Genomic DNA, 13,671 nt, shown 5'->3' on the forward strand with positions numbered 1-13,671 from the left:
AAGGTTGGGAGCCTTTAACATATAGATGGTCATTACAGGCGAAGCCATGACTCTAGGGGATATCACCAGAATGTACTGAGTGACCAGAGGGATAAGAACAGAAATGTAAGGAACTCTACCATTTAAGGAATGGGCAGAGGGAGTGGAGCCAAAGTGGAAAATGAGACTGAAGAGTCACAGAGGTAAGAAGAGGCCCAAAGACAGCAAAGCATCACAAAATTTCAGAAGAGAGTATCTTAAGCATGATGACATGGCTAACTCGTCAAATACTGCTGGGGAGTCAAGTAAGACTGGAAAAAAATACATTAAGGAGAAAAGTCCATTGGACTTAACCAGTAAGAGGCTAATGGCCTTGCTGAGGGCCGTTTCAGTAGATTGGCAGGGGAAGATGCCAGACTAGTTGACGAATGTGTGGGAGGTGAGCTGAATGTGGTACTATTTCAAGAAAAAGACATGTGCAGCAGGAGAGAAATACAATGCATTTTGTTTTCTTCTTTTACTGTAAGTGCTTAGCTAAACCCCTCAATGAAATATGCAGGGAAACAGACCTATACTGCTGGTAAGACTACAACCTGGAACATCTTCAAAGTTCAATAATGCAGAATTTATGAAAATTAAATTTATAGATACCCTCAGACCAAGCAATTCCACTTTTGCATATTTAGCCTATAAATATATATTTGTCTATAACTGAAGTGTGCAAGGATTTACAATACCACATTGTTTCTTTTTTTTTTTTTCTTTTTTTGAGACGGAGTCTCGCTCTGTCGCCCAGGCTGGAGTGCAGTGGCCTGATCTTGGCTCACTGCAAGCTCCGCCTTCCGGGTTCACGCCATTCTCCTTACAATACCACATTGTTTCTAATAGCAAAACACTGGAACCAACCTAAATATCCAGCAAAACAGGACTAAACAAATTACTAAAAAGTCCATGCAATGGAATACTCATTTCACAAACTTTGTAAGTTTAAGTTATATAACTTTAAGATCAAACCTGTCTGTAACATACAAGAAAAGAAAATTAAATCTGATCTCATTCATGCAGAGGCAAAAATCCAAAACAAAATCATAGCAACCTAAATCCAAATTTCAAAGAGTGTGCATCATGACCAAACTGAATTTATTCTAGAAATGCAAAGTTAGTTCAATATTTGAATACTGATCAGCTATAATTCATCACATTCCTGAGGGAGAAAAACTGTGACCATTTCAATAGCTGCAGAAAAAGCATTAGACTGGCTGGGCACGGTGGCTCACACCTGCAATCCCAGCACTTTGGGAGGCCACGGTGGGTGGATTGCGAGGTCAGGAGTTCGATACCAGTCTGGCCAGATGGTGAAACCCCATCTCTACTAAGAACACAAAAAATTAGCCAGGCATGGTGGCACATGCCTGTAATCCCAGCTACTTGGGAGGCTGAGGCAGGAGAATTGCTTGAACCCGGGAGGTGGAGGTTGCAGTGAGCCGAGATCATGCCACTGCACTCCAGCCTGGGCGACAGAGCGAGACTCCATCTCAAAAAAAAAAGCATTAGATAAAAATTTAAAACCACTTATGTTAACAACACTGTACAACCAAGGAAGCTTCCTTAACCTGATAAAGACTATATACTAGAAATATACAGCAAACAGTATATCTAATGGTGAACTATTAGGAACACTTCCTTTAGAGACAAGAGTAAGACAAGGATATCACTATCACTATAACCAATATATTAAGACATGAAAAATACAGAGAAAGCACATAAGGACTGTGAAATGTCAGAAACAAACTGCTGGGGAGTCAAGTAATTACAGCTTGTAACTACTTATATATGATGCCTGTCTAAACAGAAAATCCTAGACAATCTAAAATGTGTCTGAAAAAAGTCTGATAAGGCTTCTGGGAACAAGATGAATATCTAAAACAACTGTATTGAGTTCAAAAACATAAAAAATTAGAAAATGTCATTTTAATTATAATTTATCAAGGGATCAAAAACTGTATTACTCCAACAACCTAACAAAAAATGTGCAAAAACCATTAGGGAGAAAACTATCTGACTTACTGAAAGACATTAGGTCAAAAAGACAGAAACAGAAAGAGATACTGTTTGTGGGAAGGAAAACTGATGAATTCACCCTCAAAATTTATTGATCAACTCTGTGTAATTCTAATAGTTCCGAGAGGGCTTTTCCTGGTATTTGACAAACAAACTTAAAAGTTAAGAAGAAAAGCTTGGCTGGGCACAGTGGCTCACCAAGGCAGGGAGATCACCTGAGGTCAAGAGTTCGAGACAAGCCTGGCCAACATGGTGAAACCCCGTCTCTACTAAAAATAGAAAAAATTAGAGCCAGGCGTCGTGGCAGGTGCCAGCTACTCGGGAGGCTGAGGCAGAAGAATCGCTTGAATCTGAGAGACGAAGGTTGCAGTGGGCTGCACTCCAGCCTGGGTACCAGAGCCAGATTCTGACTGACACACGCACGCACGCGCACACACACACACACACATGAAGGAGGAAGAAGGAAAGCTCAAGCACAGCCAAAAAGGTCATGATGAACAACAATGTGGGATGGGGGTAGGAGTCCTACCCAACCATATATCAAGATTTCTTATAAAGTCATGGTAACATGGACAATATAGTACTGGCACAAATAAAGGGAACTAAACAACAAAATATGGAGTCATATTTTGACTATTAGTCATATATATGGAAAACTGCGGCCAGGCACCATGGCTCATGCCTGTAATCTTAACACTTTTGGAGGCTGAGGCAGGAGGATCACTTGAGCCCAGGAGTTGGGGGTCAGACGGCAACACAGTGAAACCCCATGACAAACCCCATTTATAATTTTTATTACAAAAAATTTTAAAATTTGCTGGGTGTGGTGGTGCACAACTGTGGTCCCAGCGACTCAGGAGGCTGTGGTGGGAGGACCACTTGAGCCCAGGAGGTCGAGGCCACAGTGAGCTGAGATCATACCACTGCACTGCAGCGTGGGTGACGGACGGACGGACGGACGGACGGACGGAAGAAAGGAAGGGAGGGAGGGAGGAGAGGGGAGGGGAGGGGAGGAAGGAAAGAAGGCATGAAGGAAGGAAGGAAGGAAACTGATGTAAGACAAAAGTATCACTGAATATCAGTGGAAAAGACAAACTTCAATAAGCAATTGCTGAAACAAATGGGTATGTGTAAGAGAAAAAAAAGAAAAAGAAATTTGATCCCTATTCAAAAGCTATACATAAAATTAATTCCAGATGGATAAGACTAAATGTGAGAGTATCTTTATAACTTTGAGATGGACAAGTCTGCCAAACTGAGACACAAGGAACAAATAAAAAAAGAAGTTAATAAATTTGCCTTGTCAGACTATAAGTTTGTTTTTTAAAAAGAGATATTATAAACAAAGTAAAAAGACAAGCCACAAACTGGGAGAAGATATTTATCACTATACAGTCAAATATAATACATTAAGAACTCTGAAAACTAAGTTTTAAAAAAAAGACAACATCCTAGTAGAAAAAACTGGCCAAAGGCATGAATAGGCAGTTCACAGAGAAAATAAAAATGGCCATTAAACATATGAAAAAATGCTCAACTCCATTAGTAAAGTTAATTAGCAAAGTAAAACCACCATAACATTTTACACCCACTGGACAAGACCAAGTGTTGGCAATGATGTGAAACAACAGGATGTCAAACACTGATGGATGATTGATACAATCACTTTGGAAAACAACTTGGCACATGGTAGCTGAAGAGTACATGCTCATCATACCAGAATACACCAGAGGAAACTTTTGTCCCTAGTGGTTTGCCAAGGGTAGTAGTGGAAGAAGTATATTACCACTGGAAGTGTTTGGAAATACCAGCACGTGGCAATATTTAAAAAGCAGATGGACTTCTACTGGGCTTAATCACTGTTTGCAAATTCTCTACAGCATCACACCACTCTCTCACTGCTTGTACCTGGGATAAACCACTCCTACTCCACTCTTTCATACACTATTACTTACCCCCATACACTGAAAGACACGTAAAAATATGTTCACAGCAGCAATATGTTCAGTAATTATTTACCAACAGAGGATGGAGAAATCAATTTAATATATTCCTACAATTGTATACTATACAGCAGTGAAAATAAAATACATGTATCAACAAACAATGTTGATGGGAGAACGCAAGTCACAGAAAAAAGGAACAAGATAACATTTTCAGGAAGTTCAAGAGCACACAAAACTATCTTTTATGACTGCAAACATATATGGTTAAGTGTATAATGAAAACAGGGAATGACAGAAAAATCATCAAAACAGGTACATGAGTGTGCTTTACTGATTGGTAATGTTACCTTTTTTTGTTTTCTTTTGTCACTGACTTGTGCTCAGGTAATGTTCATTTTTTTAGGTTGGATGATACACTCAGGGTGTTATCTCTTTACTATTTTTAAATTATGGCTAACAACTTAAATATGTGTGCATATTCTTTTGTATGAAAAACAAGTATTTCATTACTCAGAAAGTTTTTAATGAAAAGAATTGAAGAACTAAATGGCCAAAAAACAAAAGGGAGCATGTGTAGACTACTCAAGAAGTAGACTGGTAGAGAAGAGAGGAGTAACAGATAACAGGATCAATGTTTTTTTGTTGTTTTTAAAGACCAAGGGCTATTTAATTTGTTTGCAGACAAATGAAAACGGAATCAGAAGCAGAGATTAAACAGGTATAGCTAAGAAAAGCTGCTATTTTCATTAGGTTCTTTATTCTTTGTAGAGTATCTTTGGGTTAATATAACAGCATCTTAGAAAACATAAAAAGAAGAGATCCTGGAAAAAAAGAAATGTATACAGGTTAGTCTTTTTCCCCAAACAAATGATATGCTTAAGTCTTACCTGAAGAACCTGGTCAACAGAGGCAACTGGATACAACATGATGAATAATATAAAAATATATAAAAAAATCACAGAAAAAACAAAAAAATCTGGAAAAGAAAGTAAAAGTAGAACAAGTAAATTAGGAAATTCCTTTATATAAAAAGGCATCCAATAACAACTGGTATACTGTCATTTCTAAATTTGGTTTTGAATACTTTCACTTCAGTTAATGAAATAAAGACATTGTTCAGGGCACCCAAAAGATTCATATACACAACGTGATGTTATATTTAAACTCCATTAGCTTTAACCGTAAAAGTACTTCAGAAAATAATCAGCACTTTAAAAAATAAGACTCAGACCTTCACAGACATTTGTATGTCGCCCAAATGGATAGCTACTTTGTAAGATAATAAAGCCAATACATAATGAGCAAATAAGAGACTAAACTATGTGTGGCAAAATGAGATTATCATTTAAAACATGTATTCAATGACAATTACTACTGATTGTAAAAATGCTTAATAACACTTATTTTCAGTATTGGGTATGTCTTAACCCCAAATAGAGGCATTCTAACCTAAATGTAAATGTATTTCTAGTAAGTGAATCCCATTTTTTCACTGATTTACACTGTGAAAATGTTTTCACAGAAAATCTTAGCCAAAAGCCAAGAGACTGAGTTGATCTACTATTTTTCAAAGTGGGCTGACCTATGGCTTGCTATGGGAGCTGGGAATGGCAAATCCACCCAGCAGTACTTTGTCTCACTTTCCTAACTCAAAAACCAAACTGCTTGCTCATGGCCATTTTCTTAAGTGTGTACATCAACACATATACACACATGTATATAAGCATATACTTGTATAATAATAAGCCATAAAAGTGGCTCCAAAATTTTCTAATTATATTGATAGCCCAAACTTTTTTCCCTTTTTCCTTTGATCTGGACATTTATTTACAACTTCCTATTTGAACTCCACTTCAAACTCAAACTTTACTAAGACCACATACAAAAACTTTATCATGAGGCCTTCAGACTGGGTAAAGAAGTTACTGTCCTTTTTACTGACTGTAAATGAAGGGTCTCAGTGTCATTTTTAAACGTGGAAGTTATTTGTAAATATAAACTTTGTTAATATCAATTCAAAACTACAGGTAAATATTTATCATTCTATAGAAACTATACTATATATTTATCATTTTTATGTTTATATATATCAGTGTGTAGGGGTATATATATATATATATATATATAGTTTTAGTAGCTTAGGCTGAAACTTACACTAACACTTATACCAAAAGTGGAGACACATTTTTTACTATGAGCCACTGACCAAAAGGATTAAAAAAAAACATGGGGCTGGGCGTGGTGGCTCATACCTGTAATCCTAGCACTTTGGGAGGCCGAGGCAGGCGGATCACAAGGTCAGGATAATGAGACCATCCTGGCTAACATGGTGAAACCCCATCTCTACTAAAAACACAAAAAATTAGCCAGGCGTGGTGGCGGGCGCCTGTAGTCCCAGCTTCTCGGGAGGCTGAGGCAGGAAAATGGGTGTGAACATGGGAGGCAGAGCTGGCAGTGAACAGAGATCACGCCACTGCACTCTAGCCTGGGTGACAGAGCGAGACTCCATCTCAAAAAAAGAAAAAAGTGGGACTCATATTGGGTAAAAAGCAATTCTACTAAATTGTAAATAGGAAATGTGACATCCTGTTTCACAAATGCAGCAACTAAAGTATCATATAAGTTCTATGGTCATTTAAGTAGTTATGGTCAGATAAGGAAAAAGTGTTTGGAAAGTGGTGGTTGGAAGTATATAAAAACAGAAAAGAAAAAAGACAAAATCAGAAAAAGGACAAAAAGCAATGGTCAGAACATAAATGGCAGAGAGAAACACGGAGACTAAAAAAGAAATTCAATGAAGTAATAACCCATATTGCATGTTTCTCAAATCTGATTGCATTTTTCAAACCACAGCAAAAACAGATTTGCGACCTGGTTCTTGACATGTGTGTCGTTGGCAAAAAAAAAAAAAAAAAAAAAATTTCTCAAGCACAGAAGCTTCTTTACATCTACCTAAACAATGTTTGCTTCTCAAATTTTCATGTCTCTCCCAGAGCCACCTCTTGGATCCCACCTCTAAAAATCTGCCAAGATTTCCATGTGAAAGAGAAAATAAGTAACTGAATCTATCTTTGTTTAGCCTGGAGGAAAAAAAAGGCACTATTCAAAAAAGACACTAAGTGACAGGGGAGAGAAGGATGGCTGGCAGACATACAACCATTCCAAATTTTAAAATCAATAAGGATTTCAACCAAGAATATAAGAATTAGGTATTCACTTTAGAGAGGTATGAATTTCTTGTAGACTATGCTCTCAGCTCCTAGATTCTCCTAGCATTATAAGCAATGGCTTAGTAATTGTACTAAAGTGTAAACATTCTTCACCAGAAGACAGCTATCAAAACAAACTGTGTGTCACTGGTGACTGCAGGCCAGGGTCAAGGGTGTTCCTTAAGATTTAGATTGTTTTAGATTGATTCTTCCACAAAGCTATGTGAATCTGAACAAGTCATTTACAGTCAAATTATTTTATCTATAAAATGGGGATATGATAAGGATTCTGTAGGAAATAATAGATTTTTAAGTATTCAAAGTATATAGCAACATGTAAATTGAAGTTATTATGAAATATTTTTCAGCTTGTGGCAACATACGATGTGCTGTTCATGATACCAGATCCCACCGATGGACTATGGTATCAAAATAAGGTACCAGAAAGGATTTCCTTCATATTCTTAGTGACTCCGAAATAAGGTAGACACACATACAATATTCACCCCAATATATATCTCTTTGTTCCTTCCCCAAACAATAACTAGTACTAACTAACCTATAGCCACAAATCCTAAGCCTTTTTATTCCTATTCCTCTCCCCTTATCCAGTTATGTCTTTAAAAGGTCACCTTATTCTGTAGGGCCTCTAGGTATCTGAATGGCTTCAACCAATTTAGGCATGCTAGATGAACAGGAAAAAGATACACAGGCCCTGAACAGGAAAGACTCTGGCAATTCAGTAGTAATGCCTTCATAGATAAAGGGATTAGATAGCACAAGCAATAAACTATAGGGATGATCCAACAAGAAACTGCATTAAAAATTGAAGCCAAATCCCAAGAAATCATGTCTAGTTAAAGGAGAGTGTTAAGAATTAAGTGCATAGCATGGCCCTTGAAATGAAAGCAGCTGAATGAGAAAATGTAACTGTGAAGCTCAAGTTGAAAATAGGTAACCACACAGACTGAAGTTAAGTTTAATTTAGATTAAAAGTGAACCAGTACAAGAAAGCAAAAAACTCTAAAGAGAATTCCTTAAACGCCTAAGGCTGAGATTAATTCTTAAAAATAATAATTTCAAAATACATTTAATATATTACACACCATTGATAGAGAGCAACAACTGGCAGGTCCTAGCAAAGGACCCTGCATGGACTCCAGTGACAAACAGACAAGAGGTGAAAACTAACAGGCAGGTCCTAGAAAGGACTCTGCATGGATCCAGTGACAGACAGACAAGAGGTGAAAACTAGCAGAATGCCTGCATCAACTGTACTGCTCCTTTCGTACTTTTCAGAAGGCATGCTTTACAACAGCAAGTGCTTCTGTTTACCCACTGAGAGAAGTACACAAGCTGCTAATAGTAATGGCAATCGAGTTTTATGGTTATATTTCTGCTAAATATAATCTTAGTACATTTTTAAATCATCCAGTGGCCAAAAATAGTGTTTATTATTTATTCTAGTAAATTGGAAATTAAACGAGAATACAAAATTTCTTAAACCCTTTTTAAAAAGTTTTCCACACATATAGATGATGCATCTTTAGAAACAGGTAACTAATATTCTCCCTTTCTCTTTTTTAATTCTAACAGTGTGGATAGGGTAGATCTCTAAAATTAACTTTCTTGATAGAGCTGTCTTGCTTGCAAACCAGTCTGAATACCAGTTTTCTTCAAATTAAAAAAAAAAAAAGCAATGTTTTTTCATAGATGTTTTTAGCTACCCTTACATGTATTCAACATTTCCTTGAAATTTAAAAATGTTGAATAAAATGTATACCAACGCTAATGATTAAATTCACCTTATAATAAGTTATCTGTAGTAAAAAATCCTTTTAGAAATACCGTGGCAAACCTTCTATGGAAGGTTTTTCATCCCGTAGCATGGTTCTAATACAGTTCTTGGTAACATAGTTATTAGTATGGTTATACAGCAATATATAACTAATAAATAATATAGCTATTTTTTAAATAAGTTATTTTTTAAAGTTCTTAGTAACACAGTTATTACTATAGTTATATAGCAATATATAACAATAAATAAGTAATAATATAGTTATTTTTAAAATAAGAAACATCAGCTCCAAAAAGGGGGCAAAAAAAGGAAAAATTACAGTAAGATCAGATTTTAATCTTACCTGTACAAAACATAAAGTAATAAAACTTGCCCTACAAACCAACAGGGTATAAGTGACAAATAAGATAATGTATGAGAAAATGCCTTATAAATGCTAATATGAGACAGAGACACTAATAGTTGTGATTCCTATGACATACCCATACCTGTGACCTGGCATCTTGCCAACTAGAACACTGCCACCTTGTCATAACTACAGCAAAAGAATAATTGCTATTTGCTCCAAGATACTGCAGAAGTCTAAAAGTTGTTCCATATATTAGTGTATTCTCAATTTCTTTAATTGGCAATTTATATGTAGTAACTGATTTTTTCCATAAACTCTAATTTTGATCAATCAAAATGGTATATTCTATTGCCATAGACAAGTCCACAAGGGCACAGGCCTCCATTCAGTATACTGGCCCTTTCTGCAATAGCATGCAAAGATACAAGAAATGAAGAATCCCAGAGGTGAACACAGGCCACACCAGCGTCGGAAATGAAGAAGATGGCCGATGCTGTGCAGACCGCCCGGGAGGAAAGTATAATACCTACTGTTCCAACTGAGGAACCTCTGTCTCCGCTTCCATTCCTAACTCCCTCCGCAGTGGGCTGAGGAACCTCCATCTCCGCCCCCGATCCTAACTCCCCCAGCAGTGGGCTGAGGAACCTCTGTCTCTGCTTCCAATCCTAACTCCCTCTGCAATGGGTTGCAGAAATAAAAGCTGGAGCCAGAGGCACTAGATGTGAAAAACAACAGTGTTTAACACTGGTGGCTTGAACTTTAAATTTAAGGTGGCAACTACCAATGAAAGTAAAACAAAACAGTAAACATCTAAATCACTAAGTTCATTCTATCTGTGAAGATCTGGTTTACTGTGGCAAAGACAGCTATAATTATTCTCTTCTACATTAGTTTTAAAGGGGCAAGGCAGGGTGGAAATCACAATAAATGCCAAACTTACAATTTTTGTAGCAAGGTTGCCTGAAGGGTTTTCCTTTTGAAAAGGCAATTGCCACTATGAGGTACTGAAAACTGGAAATAAAAAACACTGTGGTATTTTCATAATTTTGTATATTATGTTCATCAAGTTCGGTTTCATTGTCTACGTGTGAAAAATTCCAAAACTGGCTTCCTGTTGTATTACAAGCACTAGAACACATGCAAAAAATGTCTGCATTAGTAAACATAATACTCTTTCCCAAAAGAAACCAATCTTACCTTAATTGCCCTGAATCACTATCATAACAAATAGAAATATGATATTTACAGCAAAAGGTCCAACAATATCAATATAAGATATATAAAAACAGGTACAAGAGTATGAAGGGTTTTCTCTTCAGTCAGACATCTTAATCACTTAAAAAATTAGAATCTAGTAGGAAATATTTAATAAGCCCCCCTCAGTTTTTTTAATTTTGGGAGTAATTTTAGCAGAGTGAAAACAGACAGGACAATGGGCTTGACCCAAGCACTATCACTTTTCAGTGCTAACTGAGGAAATATTATTTACTCTCTCTGAGCCTACCTCCTTCGCTGGTAAATGTTGGTACCTACATCACAAGTTGACTCGTGCAAATGCCTAGCAAGTCCCTGGTGCTGAGATGTCCCTCAATATTCTCCAGCTATGGCTGTCCCTCATTTCTACTTTCAGGTAGGCAGGACCATCAGGCACAGAAACAACTAACTATGAGAAGTCCCCAATAATCATTACTAAAGCATTAACTATAAACACAAGCAAGTGCTCACAAAATGTGATTAACAGATTCTGCTGCAAGTGAACCATGAAAAGATTCTCAAGAAAATTCCACCTCTTTTTTTTTCATGTGCAGTGTTTCTATGCACATATAAAAAAAGTATGTTAAATCTCCTAAAATCTTCTAAAAATTTTAAAGATAATATCCCTCAATCAAGCAAACTAGAAATAAATGTTTACATCTGAAAATTTATTTCTACAAAATTAACACGTTTAATTAATTAAAATGATGTTATAATTTGTGATCCGTAGAGCACTCTACACTCTACGAATAGCAAATGCACCTAATTTATTTTTCACCTTAAGTTCTAAAATGCCATTTCCTAAACTGGGGGAAGAAAGATTAGAAGTACAAAACACTCTGGGTTTAGAAGAGGACCCAGAGATTAATTCCAACTTTCTTATTTTACAGATAAGTAAGGCTCAGTAGCAAATTAAGAAACCGATCTAAGATCCCCATTTTGGTAGGATTATTAGAATTTTGCCTGAACATCTTCCCAAAGATAGGAGTGACCGTGATATACAGGCAAATACAGGCCAAATTATGTAAGTGTTTAAAGCAGCCTGGATGCAAACTTTGTCTCAAAAAACAATCTCTTGGCTCACTGCAACCTCTGCCTCCCAGGTTCAAGTGATTCTCCTGCCTCAAGCCTCCCAAGTTGCTGGGATTACAGAAAGGCGCCACCACGCCCGGCTAATTTTGGTATTTTTAGTAGAGACGGGGTTTCACCATGTTAACCAGGCTGGTCTCGAACTCCTGGTCTCAAGTCATCGAACTCCTGGTCTCAAGTGATTTACCTGCCTCGGCCTCCCCAAAGTACTAGGACTAGAGGTGTGAGCCACTGCACCTGGCACAAACTTTTATATTAACTTCTAACTCATATTTGTATCATATTATGTTGCACATATTTTATATAGATTTTTACATAGATTGACCAACTTACTCTGATTTTGGATGCCACACTTCATACCAAGGTTGCTGCTTGACCCAAAAAAAACCCAAAGATTGAAATCCAATGCAGATGATAATCTGAGACAAAACGGAGAAGAGAAGGGCCCCAGATATAAGACCCGAAGGTGGTCTTTGTGCCACAAGTTCCTTCCAGGCAGGATTTAAACTCACTATATTGAAAAGAAAAAGAGGAAAGGTTTGTATCTACATTAATCTGTCACTATATAAGGCATAACTAGATTCATTTAGGAACTTTAAAAATTTGTTTTTGCCTAACAATTCTTAATACAAAAAATCTTCAAAAACCAAGCCACATATCGTACATATTTAAATAATCTGTAAAAGTAAACAGTGTAGGTTTTTTGAAAAACGCCTCAGGAATAATTTTTACATTTCTATTGAAATTCAGCAGTAATATTAACAAATAAAACTAGGCCAGGCATGGTGGCTCATGCTTGGAATCCCAGCAATTTGGGAGGCCATAGTGGGAGAATCACTTGAGCCCAGAAGTTTGAGACCAGCATGGGCAACATAGTGAAACCCCATCTCTACAATAAATAAATAAATAAATAAATAAATAAATAATTTTAAATTAAAAAAATAGTAAAACTAAATATAAACACAATAACTATAAAGTTAATCATCTCATATATTTAAGAGACCATTATATTCTGAATCTTTAATTGCAAAACTACAGTTGAAATAATACATACTTCTTCCTCTTACGATATTAACAATGTTTGAAGCAATATAAACATAGCAGAAACATTTTTCAAAAAGGCTTTCATTACTTATTAAGGTGGTATACACAAGTTTTCCACTATAAAGTTTCTATTTTTCAGCTGGGCACAGTGGCTCACGCCTGTAATCCTAGCAATTTGGGAGGCCGAGGCGGGTAGACCACTTGAGGTCAGGAGGTGGCGACTGGCCTGGCCAACATGGTGAAACCCCGATTCTACTAAAAATATAAAAATTAGCCGGGCATGATGGTGCACACCTGTAATGCCAGCTACTCAGGAGGCTGAGGCAGGAGAATCGCTTGAACTCGGGAGGCGGAGGTTGCAGTGAGCTGAGATCGTGCCACTGCACTCCAGCCTGGGTGACAGAGACAGACTCTGTCTCAAAAAAAAAAAAAGAAATTTCTATTTTTCCCTTTGTAACTAGCACCTTGTGAAAAGATACTTTGAGACTGTGAAACTCCTGCTCCTCATCAAACTTTCACTAGTTTTATCATCTACTAAAGGTAAGTGGTTCTCAACTAGAGGATTTTGCACCCCAAGGGAGCATCTGGCAATGCCTGGAGATATTTTTTGTTCTAATCTAGGGGACTACGGGAAAATAGGCATAAAGGACATTGTTGACACAAATGACAAAACCTGAATATAGGTTTTGTACCAGATATTATATCAATGTTAAATTTCCTGATCTTTACAACTGTATTTAGTTATATAAAAGAATGGTTTTGCTTTTAGAAAATATACACTAAAATTGTCAGAGGCAAAAGAGCATAATGACTCAAAACTTATTTTCAAATATTTCAGGGAAAAAAACAATAGAGACAGAACAATAAAAAAACTGGCGCAAGATACAAACAACTGGTAATAAAATAACATATTTACAAGGAATCTGGAGAGGTGTGAGCTGT

General features: G+C 36.7%; 1 protein-coding gene across 10 annotated transcripts in view; it reads right to left on the reverse strand.

Moving 5' to 3' along the window:
* ATP13A3 (ATPase 13A3) overlaps window positions 1-13,671 on the reverse strand; it is an 83,565-nt gene that overhangs the window by 11,734 nt on the left and 58,160 nt on the right. For 8 of the 10 annotated variants that reach the window (XM_063662566.1, XM_054483797.2, XM_063662568.1 and 5 more), the window contains 3 exons: window positions 12,019-12,196; window positions 10,283-10,470; window positions 4,874-4,962 (listed from right to left, as the gene is read on the reverse strand). In XM_063662566.1, coding sequence (XP_063518636.1) covers window positions 4,874-4,962; window positions 10,283-10,470; window positions 12,019-12,196 — 455 coding nt within the window. The remainder of the gene's footprint in view (window positions 1-4,873; window positions 4,963-10,282; window positions 10,471-12,018; window positions 12,197-13,671) is intronic. The other 2 variants (XR_010125806.1, XR_010125805.1) reach the window with 1 other exon arrangement.

This window comes from Pongo pygmaeus, chromosome 2, assembly GCF_028885625.2.
Source record: "Pongo pygmaeus isolate AG05252 chromosome 2, NHGRI_mPonPyg2-v2.0_pri, whole genome shotgun sequence".
NCBI lineage: Eukaryota > Metazoa > Chordata > Mammalia > Primates > Hominidae > Pongo > Pongo pygmaeus.